Source organism: Dipodomys ordii, unplaced genomic scaffold (assembly GCF_000151885.1).
Source record: "Dipodomys ordii isolate 6190 unplaced genomic scaffold, Dord_2.0 Scaffold87, whole genome shotgun sequence".
NCBI classification, from domain to species: Eukaryota; Metazoa; Chordata; class Mammalia; order Rodentia; family Heteromyidae; genus Dipodomys; species Dipodomys ordii.
Genome location: NW_012267303.1, coordinates 3,449,603 through 3,462,009, shown reverse-complemented (window position 1 = coordinate 3,462,009; position 12,407 = coordinate 3,449,603). Strand labels below are relative to the sequence as shown.

The window sequence follows — 12,407 nt, the reverse complement described above, 5'->3', positions numbered from 1 at the left end:
CAGCCTTTAAGCAAAGCACTATGAACCTGTATCTCAGTGGGGACAGTAGAAAGCAAGAGCTTCCGTGGCCTCCTACAGAGCCACGACCACAGGCATGGCACAGTATGAGGAATAACAGTTCACTTCTTGGTTCTACCTGACCTGGGAAGTTGGGGAAGTACAGGCATCTGAGCTCCTAGCTCAAAGGGACACTGTCTGTCCCTATCGAGCTCTACAAGCGTTTTGTATGAAAACATAACAGAGAGCCTGGGACTCACCAATAGCGGGTTGTATGCACCGCAGGCACCAAAGGCATTTTCATCTCTCAGGTATGCTGGCCGTGCCATTAGCCTCTCCAACATGGACACATTCAGCCCGTAGGCCATGGCTAGCCTGGACTTGATGACTGGCCCAAGCTGCATGGGGTCTCCAGCAAGCACAATCTGTGACACATACAAAGCTTAGCTAGTAGAGAGTTGATAGCACAACAGTCTATATCAAGGTGGGGGACCCACAGGAGTGACAGGCAGGCATCCTCCACCAGTTAGGATTGGTGCTGTACAGGTTGGTTCTTGTCCTCTCTGGCTGCAGGGGATGACGGAAGAGGCTGAGAGACCAGGGAAGATGCTGGTGGAACTGGTAGTGACTTGGATAAAGCAGTAGAAACAGAAAACACTAAATGAGCCAGAGAGTCAAGCTCTTCTGCAGAGCATTCAGTACTTGCTTCCATCTGTCTCATTTCCCGCAGCTGGGTTTTCTCTCCCATTAACTTATTTTTGCAGTTTTTTTAAAAAAATTATTGTCAAGGTGATAGACAGAGGGGTTATAGTTACATAAGTAAGGTCATAGTGATTACATTTCTTGTCTAACTTGTTACTCTCCTCCTTCATTTTTATCTCTCTCTTCCTCCCTCCACAAATCAGATCATTTCCAACGTACTGTCTTGTGGGTATCGCTGTTGCATAGGTTCCCACTTTGTCCTTGTCCCATTAACTTCTAACAGTAGCCAGAGTCCTGAGTATGCAACCTATGTTCTTGAAGTTTCCACTGTGCCTGGCCCTGACAACCCCCCAGGGCCTTCTCCCCAGTGCCCTCTCCTGGCACAGGCCCCCCACGCCACATCATGCTGATCATCCCTTGTCTCATCCTGAGACCTCACGTCTGGACTAGACCAATCTACACTCCCTTTCAGCCCTTCTTGTGCTCTGCTTCTGAGAGCCCAATGACCTAAGCAAAGGCAGTGGGGTGTCCTCAGGAGAAGCCTGAGACGTTTACATGGCAGGTGTCAGATGAGCCTTCAACGGGGGAAATCAGTGGAACTGAAGATGGTGCCTCTGCCAGACGCACCAGAGGAAGGATCAGGCAGGGCCTGTCAGGCACACACAGAACTGGAGAGGCACTGAGCAGCACAGTGAAAGGGGACAGGGGAAATCCTGGTAGGACACAAAACCCTGTCTTCTCCCCTTGGCCACATAAGGCTCCCTCAGCCCAGGGACTACAGATGCAGACTCACAAGAGTTCTTAGCTTATGTCTGCCAGTAGTAAATCACAACAAAGCAGTGTCTTCTGCCCAGCCACAAAGTACTGAGGTTGTGACAGAGAGTAGAGGCAGGTCCAGCTCCTTGGGGTCCTCATGTGCTCACCTGACCAGTGTAATGCACACACAACACACAGTACACAGTCTTACCTGGCCACTCACTTCTGAAACCAGACCCAGAGGGATAAGGCACTCTGGCTCACTTGCTTGCCCAGCTTCATCCACAAAAACGTGTGTGAAGTGTCCAACTCTAGAGCAAAAGACGTTTAACTGGTTAGTTCCTGACAGCTGACTTAGCAATTGATGCTGGATACACTGGCAAAGTCCTACTCCACACTAGGGGTCAAAGTGGGGTAGCAGGGGGCAAGAGTGGGGATCCAGACATCACGAGCAGAAGCCTGTGAATCTGTGGCAGCAACCTGATGCAATGCAAGCAGCACATGCGTTTGTCTGGAAGGCTACAGAGACAGGGTGAGTGTGAAAGAAGCCTGGTGGTTCAAAGGGTGTAGGTACTGCGCTGCCTGCTTCCACAGCTGACTCCCAGTGAATCACCTACACACCCACTAGGCCTTAGCACCAATACTGTTTCTTCAGAAAAGCCATCTCCACCCATTAGGATCACTCACAGCTGTGGCTCCCCTCTACCACTGTGTCTATACAGTCTCCTCACAGACCAAGCAAGAAAAGAACAGTCCATCCTGGGGAACCTGCATCCCACACACAATGCCTGGTGCTTACCTCACCCCTATCTGGTAAAAAAGCCCTGCGCTGCTGCACGTGGTGATTATTATTCTGAACCGAGAGGCTCTCCAGATATCTTCCCCATCTCTGCAGTATGGTTTGATAGCCTCGATGATGGTCTGCAGCAAAGAAGGTAGAGGCAAGTTTTGTTTTCATTTAAACATTTGCTTAAGCTCCACAGAAAGACAAAGCTGAGAGGAATAAGACACTCTTATTCATCTTACAATAAATAAATAATTTTCCCTTGCTAACACTTCTTAGTAAGACTAATCATTTTCAAATCAAGTCTGTTTTGTTGACTCTGGAGACATGAATATAACAGAATCCTGCAGCTCCTATCAGAAAACAACTTTCTGGTTTGTTTCTTTTTGAGAGCCCTAAAGCCTCTCATTTGCTCTACTATTTGAGACATGCACTCTACCCTTCCATTACTTTTCTGACAATAAATGGTCTTTCAATTTTCTTTCTTTCTTTTTTTTTTTGGGGTCCAGTCGTGGGGCCTGAACTCTGGGCCTGGGCGCTGTCCCTCAGCTCTTCAGCTCAGGGCTAGCGCTCTACCACTTAAGACACAGCGCCACTTCCGGCTTTTTTCTTTTTGCTTATGTGGTGCTGAGGAATCGAACCCAGGGCCTCATGCATGTGAGACAAGCACTCTACCACTGAGCCACCTTCTTAGCCCTCAATTTTCTTAAAATATAATTTTATTGTTATTAAGGTGCTGTACAGAGGAATTACTATTTTGTAAGTTAGGTAATGAGTATAATTTTTTTTTGTTGTTGTTTTTGGTTGTGGGCATGTATTCAGGGCCTGGGAGCTGTCTCTGAGCTTTTTTTTTTTTTTTTTTTTGGCTAAAGGCTAGCACTCTACAATTGAGCCACAGCTCCACTTCCAGTTTTCTGATGGTTAACTGGAGGTAAGAGTCTAATATATTTCCCTGCCTTGGCTAGTTTTGAACTGTAATCCTGAGATCTGAGCCTCCTAAGTAGTTAGGATTATAGGCGTGAGCCATTGGTGCCTGGCTCATTGACAGTATTGCTCCTTGTTTTGTTTTGGTCTCTTGTTTTTCAATTGGGTTGGCTTTAGACCACAACTCTCCTACCTCTACCCCACACCCTTGGGATTATGGTCTCATTTTTTCCCCACCATTTCCTATCTCTCTCTCTCTTTCTCTATCTATTTTTGTTGGTTGTGGGGCCTGAACTCTGGGCCTGGGCACTGTCTCTCAGCTTTTCAGCTGAAGGCTAGCACTCTACCACTTGAGCCACTTCTGGCTTTTTCTGCTTATTTGGTATTGAAGAATTGAACCCAGGGCCTCATGCATGCAAGGCAAGCACTCTACCTCTGAGCCATCTTCCCAGCCCCACCTCTGGGATTATGGGCATGTGCCTCTGCACTTGGCCCTTGGGTTGTGTTTTTAAACAGTATTTCATTCATAAACAAACCAGGAACCTGTAATTTCCCTGAAGAGATAATTTGTTTTTGTTTTTTTCTATTTTTTATTGTAAATATACTGTACAGAGGGGTTACAATTACATAGGCAAGATAATGAGTATATTTCTTATCAAGCATTGTAGCCTCCTCCTTTGTTTACCCTTCACATCCCCTTCCCAGCCCCCCCCCCGCCACACCAAAGTTGTAAAGTTCATTTTCGACATGACAACTTGTACTTCTCATTGCTGCAACGGGTCCATCTGTATCCTTATTTAAACGACTTGTTTTTCCCCTTCCCCTCCACAAATTATACTGACATCAAATACAGTGAAAGCAGGGGTTATACTGTGGGGGAGGGACATACAAAGCAACAAAGAAATAATCTTATAAATGCGTTAGAAACAAATGCATGAAAGAAAAAAAAACATTTAAATATATATCTTAGGGTTCATTTTCTTAACATCACCTTATCTGACCTTTTCTGCTTGACAAATACATATACTAGATATTGCAAATAAGGGAAACTATGGGACCTATGTTTCTTTGGGCTTGGCTTACTTCACTTAATATAATTTTTTCCAAGTCTTTCTATTTCCTAACAAATGGGGCAATGTCATTCTTTCTGATGGAGGCATAGAATTCCATTGTGTATATATACCACATTTTCTTGATCCATTCATCTACTGAGGGGCATCTGGGTTGGTTCCATATCTTAGCTATGGTAAATAATGCTGCAATAAACATAGTTGTGCTGGTAGCTTTAGTGTGATCTTGTTTGTAAACATTTGGGTAAATGCCCAAAAGTGGGATTGCTGGGTCATAGGGGAGCTCTATGTGGAGTCTTTTGAGGAACCTCCATCCTACTTTCCAAAGTGGTTGAACAAGTTTACTCCCACCAACAATGAAGTAAGGTTCCCTTCTGTCCACATCCCCTCCAGCATCTGTTGTTATTAGAGTTCTTGGTTTTTGCCATTCTAACTGGGGTGAGGTGGTATCTCAATGTTGTTTTGATTTACATTTCTTTCATGGCTAAGGAGGTTGAGCATTTCTTCATGTGTCTATTGGCCATCCCTGAAGAGATAATTTGTAACCAAACAAATAAAACAGAACTAACAATGTATTTGGGGATCAGATAAAAGAAAAATATGAGAATTTAACAAAACAAAATTTGTGCACTATATGGCTGATAATTCAGAATAGGTGGGAATGCAGTAAAGGAGTAAGACCCCACCATAGAGCTGAGTTATGGCAAAGCACATTTTCTTTCACAACTCTGTGACCACTTGGTACTGTCTTCCTCCTCTCTACTCATGCTGGCACATGACATTCCTTCTCTCCAAACACATGGCTCACCTCCTCGAACCTGCAGGTGGCATTCACCCGGACCATGGCAGCTGGCTTCAGCACCTTGCTCTCATGCAGCCGCAAACACACAAGGTCAGCAGCACTGTTAGAGGGGGCACAGACCAAAATCCGGCTGTCTGGCAGAGCATAATGTACCTTTATCCAAGACACAAGATACCAAGGATCATAACTATCAGCCATGAAAATGGAAACCTGAGTCTGATGTCTAACGTACTCAGGTGCATTTAGAGAGATTCAGAGGTGCAGGTTTGGATTTAATTCCTGACCATCTCTGTAACATGCCACCACACATCTCAGAGTGGCTCCTCATTGGTCAATACTAACCTATGACCCAATGGTAAGGTAGTCAGCACTCTCCATGATCTTAAACACACATACTTACTCTCTCTCTCTCTCTCTGTTGCTTGTAGGGCTTGAGTACTGTCACTGAGCCCTTTTGCTCAAGGGTAGCACTCTTCCACTTTGAGCCATAGCTCCACTTCCAGACTTCTAGTTAATTGGAGATAAGAGTTTCATGGACCTAACTGTGCAGGCTGGCTTTGAACTGTGACCCTCATATCTCAACCTCCTGAGTAGCTAGAATGACAGGTGTGAGACACCAGAGCCTGGCTCTAAACTAAGTAGCTAGGATGCCAGGCATGAGCCACCAGTACCTGGCTCTAAAATATCTCTTAAGGCAGAGCAAAGTCACATTAAATCTCATGTACCCTGCTCCAAGTATAGTGCTAGGACAAGCATTCAAGTTATGTTTGCTAATCAAAATCCTGAGTGACAAAAAATACTATATAATATTTTCATAAATTTAACCTAAAATAGATGCTATCAGCTTCTCAGAGTGACAGCTTTAGCCACTGTCAAAGCAACTTCTTCAGTAAACACATCTGCAGGGATGTCTGCTATCCTCTGAGAGAGAAGTTTCCTTTTACATATATGAAATATCCCCCCCCCGCTTTTTTTGCCTGTACATTGCCTCTGAGCCTCTTTGTGCTCAAGGCTAGCACACTACCACTTGAGCCATAGTGCCACATCTGGCTTTTTCTGGGTGGTTTATTGGAGATGAGTCACAGCGAGCCAGGCGCTGGTGGCTCATTCCTGTTATCTAGCTACTCAAGAGGCTGAGATCTGAGGATTACGGTTCAAAGCCAGCCTGGGCAGAAAAGTCCATGAGACTTTTTTTTGTGTGTCAGTCATGGGGCTTGAACTCTGGGCCTGGGCACTGTCTCCCAGCTCTTCAGCTCAAGGCAAACGCTCTACCCCTTGAGCCACAGTGCCACTTCCTCTTGAGACTCTTATCTCCAAAAAAAAAAAAAAAAACCACGAGAAAACTGGAAGTGGTGTGACTCAAGTTGTAGAGCGCCGGCCTTGATCTGAAGAGCACAGGGACAGCGCCCAAGCCCAGAGTTTAAGCCCCACGACCGACAAAAAGAGTCTCACCAACTTTTTTTTTTTTTTTTGCTTGGGTTGGCTTTGAACTGTGATCCTCAGATCTCAGCCTCCTCAGCTAGGATTTCAGGCATGAGCCACCAGTGCCTGGCTTAAAATAACTTTTTCTTGTTGGTCATGGGTTTTCAACTCTGGGCCTGGACACTACCCCTCATCTCTTCAGCTCAAGGCTAAGTACTCTACCACTTGAGCCACAGTGCCACTTCCAGCCTTTTGTTTATGTCGTGCTGAGGAATTGAACCCAGGGCCTCATGCACGGGAGGCCAGCACTCTTACCACTGAGCCACCTTCCCAGCCCCAAATAACTTTTTTCTTTTGTCAGTCATGGGGCTTGAATTTTGGGCCTGGGTTCTGTCACTGTGTTCTTCAGCTCCAGGCGAGCACTCTACCACTTGAGCCATAGTGCCACTTCTGTTTTCTAGTGGTTAACTGGAGATGTCTCATGGACTTTGCTGCCTGGGCTGGCTTTGAACTGTGATCCTAAGATCTCAGCCTCCTGTGCAGCTAGGATTACAGGCATGAGCTATAGGCACCCAGTGAAATAACTTTTTAAGATCCTAAAATTCACAGACTTAATGTTATGAGAACAGATTTTCTCAAGCTCTTTAGGCTGATTCTAGAGTTTAAACTGTCTCTGCATATATAGACACATGAACACAGTAGAGTCATGAGCAATGCTGCTGTCCTTACCTGTAAAACAGCCTCAATTATTGTCACAGTCTTTCCAGTTCCAGGAGGTCCAAAAAGAATATATGGGATTGGACGACAGTCACCACTCAGAATTCTTCTAACTGCTAGCTTTTGATTTTCATTTAGCACAGGGTTGAAGAACTCTTTATCTCTTGCTTTAGGGATCTGAATTTCATCTACTGTATTCAAACAGACAGGAAGTTTAGTTAAGATTCCAGACAATTCTTTTTTTTTTTTTAATTTTTTTTTGGGTTCTGTCATGGGGCCTGAACTCTGGGCCTGGGCGCTGTCCCTCAGCTCTTCAGCTCAAGACACTCTACCACTTGAGCCACAGCACCACTTCCGGCTTTTTTCTTTTTGCTTATGTGGTGCTGAGGAATTGAACCCAGGGCCTCATGCATGCAAGGCAAGCACTCTACCACTGAGCCACCTTCCCAGCCCTAAGATGCCAGACAATTCTGTACAACTGCAGGACACAATGCTTGATCAAGAATCAAAGCACAGATGCCTTAAAGGTTCAAATATCAACAGCCATTGGTACTGACCACTGAGCAAACTGAGTACAGTACATTCCTGCAACCATCTGCCTGTGCTTTGTGAGGCAGTCAGGAAATGAATGTAGCCTTCTGAAGGAAAAAGGATGTAATCACCTAAAATATTAGACAGCACTTTAAAAATGTCTGAGTTAGGGGCTGGGAAGGTGGCTCAGTGGTAGAGCGCTTGCCTTGCGTGCATGAGGCCCTGGGTTCAATTCCTCAGCACCACATAAGCAAAAAGAAAAAAGCCAGAAGTGGCACTGTGGTTTAAGTGGTAGAGCGCTAGCCTTGACCTGAAGAGCTGAGGGACAGCACCCAAGCCCAGAGTTCAGGCCCCACAACCAGACCAAAAGAAAAAAAAAATGTCTGAGTTAGGCACGGTAATATGTGCTTGTCGTGCTACCTAAGTTGGGAGCCTGAAGGGATAGGACTGATTGATCCCATCAATTTGAGACCATCCTGGTAACATAGTGAGACACTACTTTTTTATTTTTTGGTCAATCACGGGGCTTGAACTCTGGGCCTGGGTGCTGTCCCTCAGCTCTTCAGCGCAAGGCTAGTGCTCTACCACTTAATCCACAGCGTCACTTCTGGTTTTCTGGTAGTTAACTGGAGATCAGAGTCTCATGGACTTTCCTGCCTGGGCTGGCTTTGAATTGTGATCCTCAGACCTCAGCCTCCTGAGTAGCTAGGATTATAGGCATGAGCCACGGTACCTGGCTATGAGACCCTTACAAAACAAAGAAACAAATTATATGACACCTTAAAAGCTTACATAGTAAAAAACCATCCACAATATAATGGCTTTTCTAAAGCATTCAACTTAAAGCTTCCAGGCAGGATAAAGCCCAGACGTCTCTGCAAAATACATCTGTCAGAGACTAACCCTTTTTCAAGGCCCTTTATTTATAGGCATGGTTTTCTGTTTCTCTTCTCTTAGTCCCTGAAATACACATACCCAACTCAACAGTCTCTGTAGCAGAAGCCACCATTCCCGGTAGATCTATGGCATCCACAGTTGGTTTTGTTTGGTCCTTCATGGGTTTCTTGTCCTAAAAATAATCATGCAGAAAGTGGCTAAAACCCACAGCTTTGTGTACATGAGGTAAGTCTGAAGAACGGATATATAGCTACACATCAACGTCCTGCTGCTACCAGTTTTTTGGGTGGGTCACAGGTCCTTTCATTTCAAATATAATAAAGTATAGAATGCTCAATAAAAGCTGCCAAAGTTTATCCTTTTTTTTTTGTTGGTCATGGGGCTTGAAGTCTGGGCCTGAGTGCTCTCTCTCAGCTCTTCAGCTCAAGCCTCATGCTCTACCACTTGAGCCACATAGCCACTTCCAGTTTTCTGGTGGTTAATTGGAAATAAGAGTCTCAGACCTTCCTGCCTGGGCTGGCTTTGCACCATGATCCTCAGATCTCAGCCTCTGAGTGGCTAGGATTACAGGTGAGAGCCACTGGCACCCAGCTTCTATTTAAAAGATTTAAAAAATAAAATACATTTTATGGTGATGAAACTGAGACAAAGGATTAACTTTTATTTGACTAGTATGGCCTTTCCTCTCTTCCAAGGCTGGACTGCACATGGAAGGCTGACAGCACAAAGCACATCTGGGCTCTGTCATGGCTTGGGGGAACCTCTCCTGAAGACACCAAGAACTTCCCTGGGCAGCATTTCTGAGACTGGGAACAGTGTATCTCTGTGCTTTTCTAAGAATATAAAGAGCCAGCATTGCCAGTCAACTGCGATTAAGGTTTACACAAGAAGTGATTTTGTATGTGTGCTTAAACACAAATATCATTTGCCCTCGACCAAGGGAACTGCTCTTCTAATTTTTCTATTACAAAGAATTCGGTAACAGCTTTAAACAAAAGCTTCAGGTAGCCAACTGCATTCACAGGATGAATCTGTAAAATCACTACACCAAACATTAAAACTATATATTGCCAAATTTTATTCTAGGCAGCTACACAACCTTATCTCCCCCTTCTTGTAAGGTCTGCCCCGGACACTGGTGAGTATAGTTGACATGCAGTTCAGTACAAGCATGTAAAGTATGTAATGTGACAAGTTTGGACATGAGAAACCAATGCCACAGGAAAGCCAGTTTATGAATCCAATGCATCTCAATCAGGATCACCCTTCCATTGTTCTTCCCCATCTCTCCCAATCCCACTCATCTCCTCAAATTACTTGGATCCATTTTCACATATGGACATTGCATAGTATAACTATATTCATCCACCCTCTAGATAATCTGTCTTTCATATCCTGACTTCATATGTTCATGTCTTCTACTTTCTTGAATATTATAGCTAAAATAACTGTTTTAATGTCTTTGTCTGCTAATGTTATCATTATGTTACTTTTAAGGTTATTTTAAGGTTATTAATTAAATTTTCTCTATGTGGGTTATTTATTGATTTACTGGTGCTGGGCATGGAACCCCATGGAACCCAGGGCCTTGTGAATGCTAGGCAAGTAAACTATCATGGTGATACATCCTCAACCCAGTGTCTTTCCTAATTTTTAGTACTTATTAATGAGTGTATGTGTGGCCAGGTACTGGTTCCTCATGCCTGCAATCCTAGCTACTCAGGAGACTGAGATCTGAGGATCATGGCTCAAAGCTAGCCCAGGCAGGAAAAGTCTGAGGGACTTTTATCTCCAATTAACCCATAAGCCAGAAGCAGAGCTGTTGCTCAAGTGGTAAGACTGCTAACTCTGAGCAAAAAAGTTCAAGGACAGCTAGGTACCCGTGGCTCATGCCTGTAATCCTAGCTACTCAGGAGGCCGAGATCTGAGGATCATGGTTCAAAGCCAGCCCGGGCAGGAGAGTCTGTGAGACTGTTATCTCCAATAAACCACTAGAAAACCGGAAGTGGCGCTGTGGCTCAAGTGGTAGAGCGCTTGCCTCGAGCTGAAGAGTTCAGGGACAGAACCCAAGCCCCATGACCCACCAAAAAAAAAAAAAAAAAGTTCAAGGACAGTGCCCAGGTCCCGAGTTTAAGCCACAGTACACACGCAAACACACACATGCGTGCGCGCGCACACACGTACAATAGCACATGTGTGCATATGATTTTATAAATTAGATAAATGCATATGATTTAAAAAGTAAAATACAGAGATATCCATTTATATGATCATTTAAAACAGAAAAATATATTCGGGAATATTTTATGCAATTTTAGAAAGTTGAACTACTTGGGGCTGGGAAGGTGGCTCAGTGGTAGAGTGCTTGCCTTGCATGCATGAGGCCCTGGGTTCGATTCCTCAGCACCACATAAGTAAAAAAGAAAAAAGCCAGAAGTGGTGCGGTGGCTCAAGTGGTAGAGCACTAGCCTTGAGCTGAAGAGCTAAGGGACAGTGCCCAGGCCCAGAGTTCAGGCCCCATGACCGGACCCCCCTCCAAAAAAAAAGAAAAAAGAAAGTTGAACTACTGAATAACTACAATTTTCATACTTTCCAGTTTTAAAGATAGGTAAATAGGGCTGGAAATGTGGCTTAGTGATAGAGTGCTTGCCTAGCATGCATGAAGCCCTCGGTTCAATTTCTCAGTACCACATAAACAGAAAAAGCTGGAATTGGCACTGTGGCTCAAGTGGTAGAGTGCTAGCCTTGAGCAAAAGCAGCTCAGTGCCCAGGCTCTGAATTCAAGCCCAGGACTGCCCCCCCAATAAAAAGATAGGTAAATAATACAATAATAGAGACAATTTCTTTCTTTCTTTTTTTTGGGGGGGGGTCCGGTCGTGGGGCCTGAACTCTGGGCCTGGGCGCTGTCCCTCAGCTCTTCAGCTCAAGGATAGCACTCTACCACTTGAGCCACAGTGCCACTTCCGGCTTTTTTTTCTTATGTGCTGCTGAGGAATCGAACCCAGGGCCTTGAGCATGCAAGGCAAGTGCTCTACCACTGAGCCACCTTCCCAGCCCTTAATAGAGACAATTTCATAAGCCAAACATCTATTTGTTTGGGGGAGGGAAGGCAGTACTGGGGCTGAAATTCAGAGCATTATTTACTAGATGAGTATTCTATCACTTGAGCCATGTCTCCAATCTCTTATTGCTCTGGTTGTTATTGTATGCATGTCTGTGTATGTGTGTGCATAGGTACTTGTGTGTTTGTGCTGGTCCATCCATCCTGGGGCTTGAACTCAGGGCCTGGGCATTAATCCTGAAGGTTTTTTTTTTGTTGTTTGTTTGTTTTTGCCAGTCCTGGGGCTTGAATTTAGGGCCTGGTCACTCTACCACTTGAGCCACAGTGCCACTTCTGGCTTTTTCTGTGTATGTGGTTCTGAAGAATTGAACCCAGGGCTTCATGCATGGTAGGCAAGCACTCTACCACTGAGCCACATGCCCAGTCCAACACTAAGGTTCTTTTTTTTTTTTGCTTAAGGTTAGTGCTGAGCCACAGGTCCACTTCTGGCTTTTTGGTGGTTCATTGGAGGTAAGAATCTCATGGGCTTTCCTGCCCTGGCTGGCTTTGAACCTTGATCCTCAGATCTGACTCCTGAGCAGCCAGAATCACAGCCATGGACAATTCGCATCTGGATTATTATTATTATTATTGTTGTTGTTGTTATTGTTGTCAGTTGTGGGGCCTGAACTCTGGGCCTGGGCGCTGTCCCTCAGCGCTTCAGCTCAAGGCGAGCACTCTACCACTTGAGCCACAGTGCCACCT

General features: G+C 44.9%; 1 protein-coding gene across 1 annotated transcript in view; it reads right to left on the bottom strand.

The window, feature by feature from the left end:
- Positions 1-12,407, bottom strand: part of Mov10l1 (Mov10 RISC complex RNA helicase like 1) — a 71,887-nt gene that overhangs the window by 14,218 nt on the left and 45,262 nt on the right. Inside the window, exons 15-20 of the mRNA XM_013025725.1 lie at positions 8,681-8,774; positions 7,187-7,365; positions 5,042-5,188; positions 2,255-2,376; positions 1,667-1,766; positions 258-422 (exon numbers count right to left, since the gene is read on the bottom strand). Coding sequence (XP_012881179.1) covers positions 258-422; positions 1,667-1,766; positions 2,255-2,376; positions 5,042-5,188; positions 7,187-7,365; positions 8,681-8,774 — 807 coding nt within the window. The remainder of the gene's footprint in view (positions 1-257; positions 423-1,666; positions 1,767-2,254; positions 2,377-5,041; positions 5,189-7,186; positions 7,366-8,680; positions 8,775-12,407) is intronic.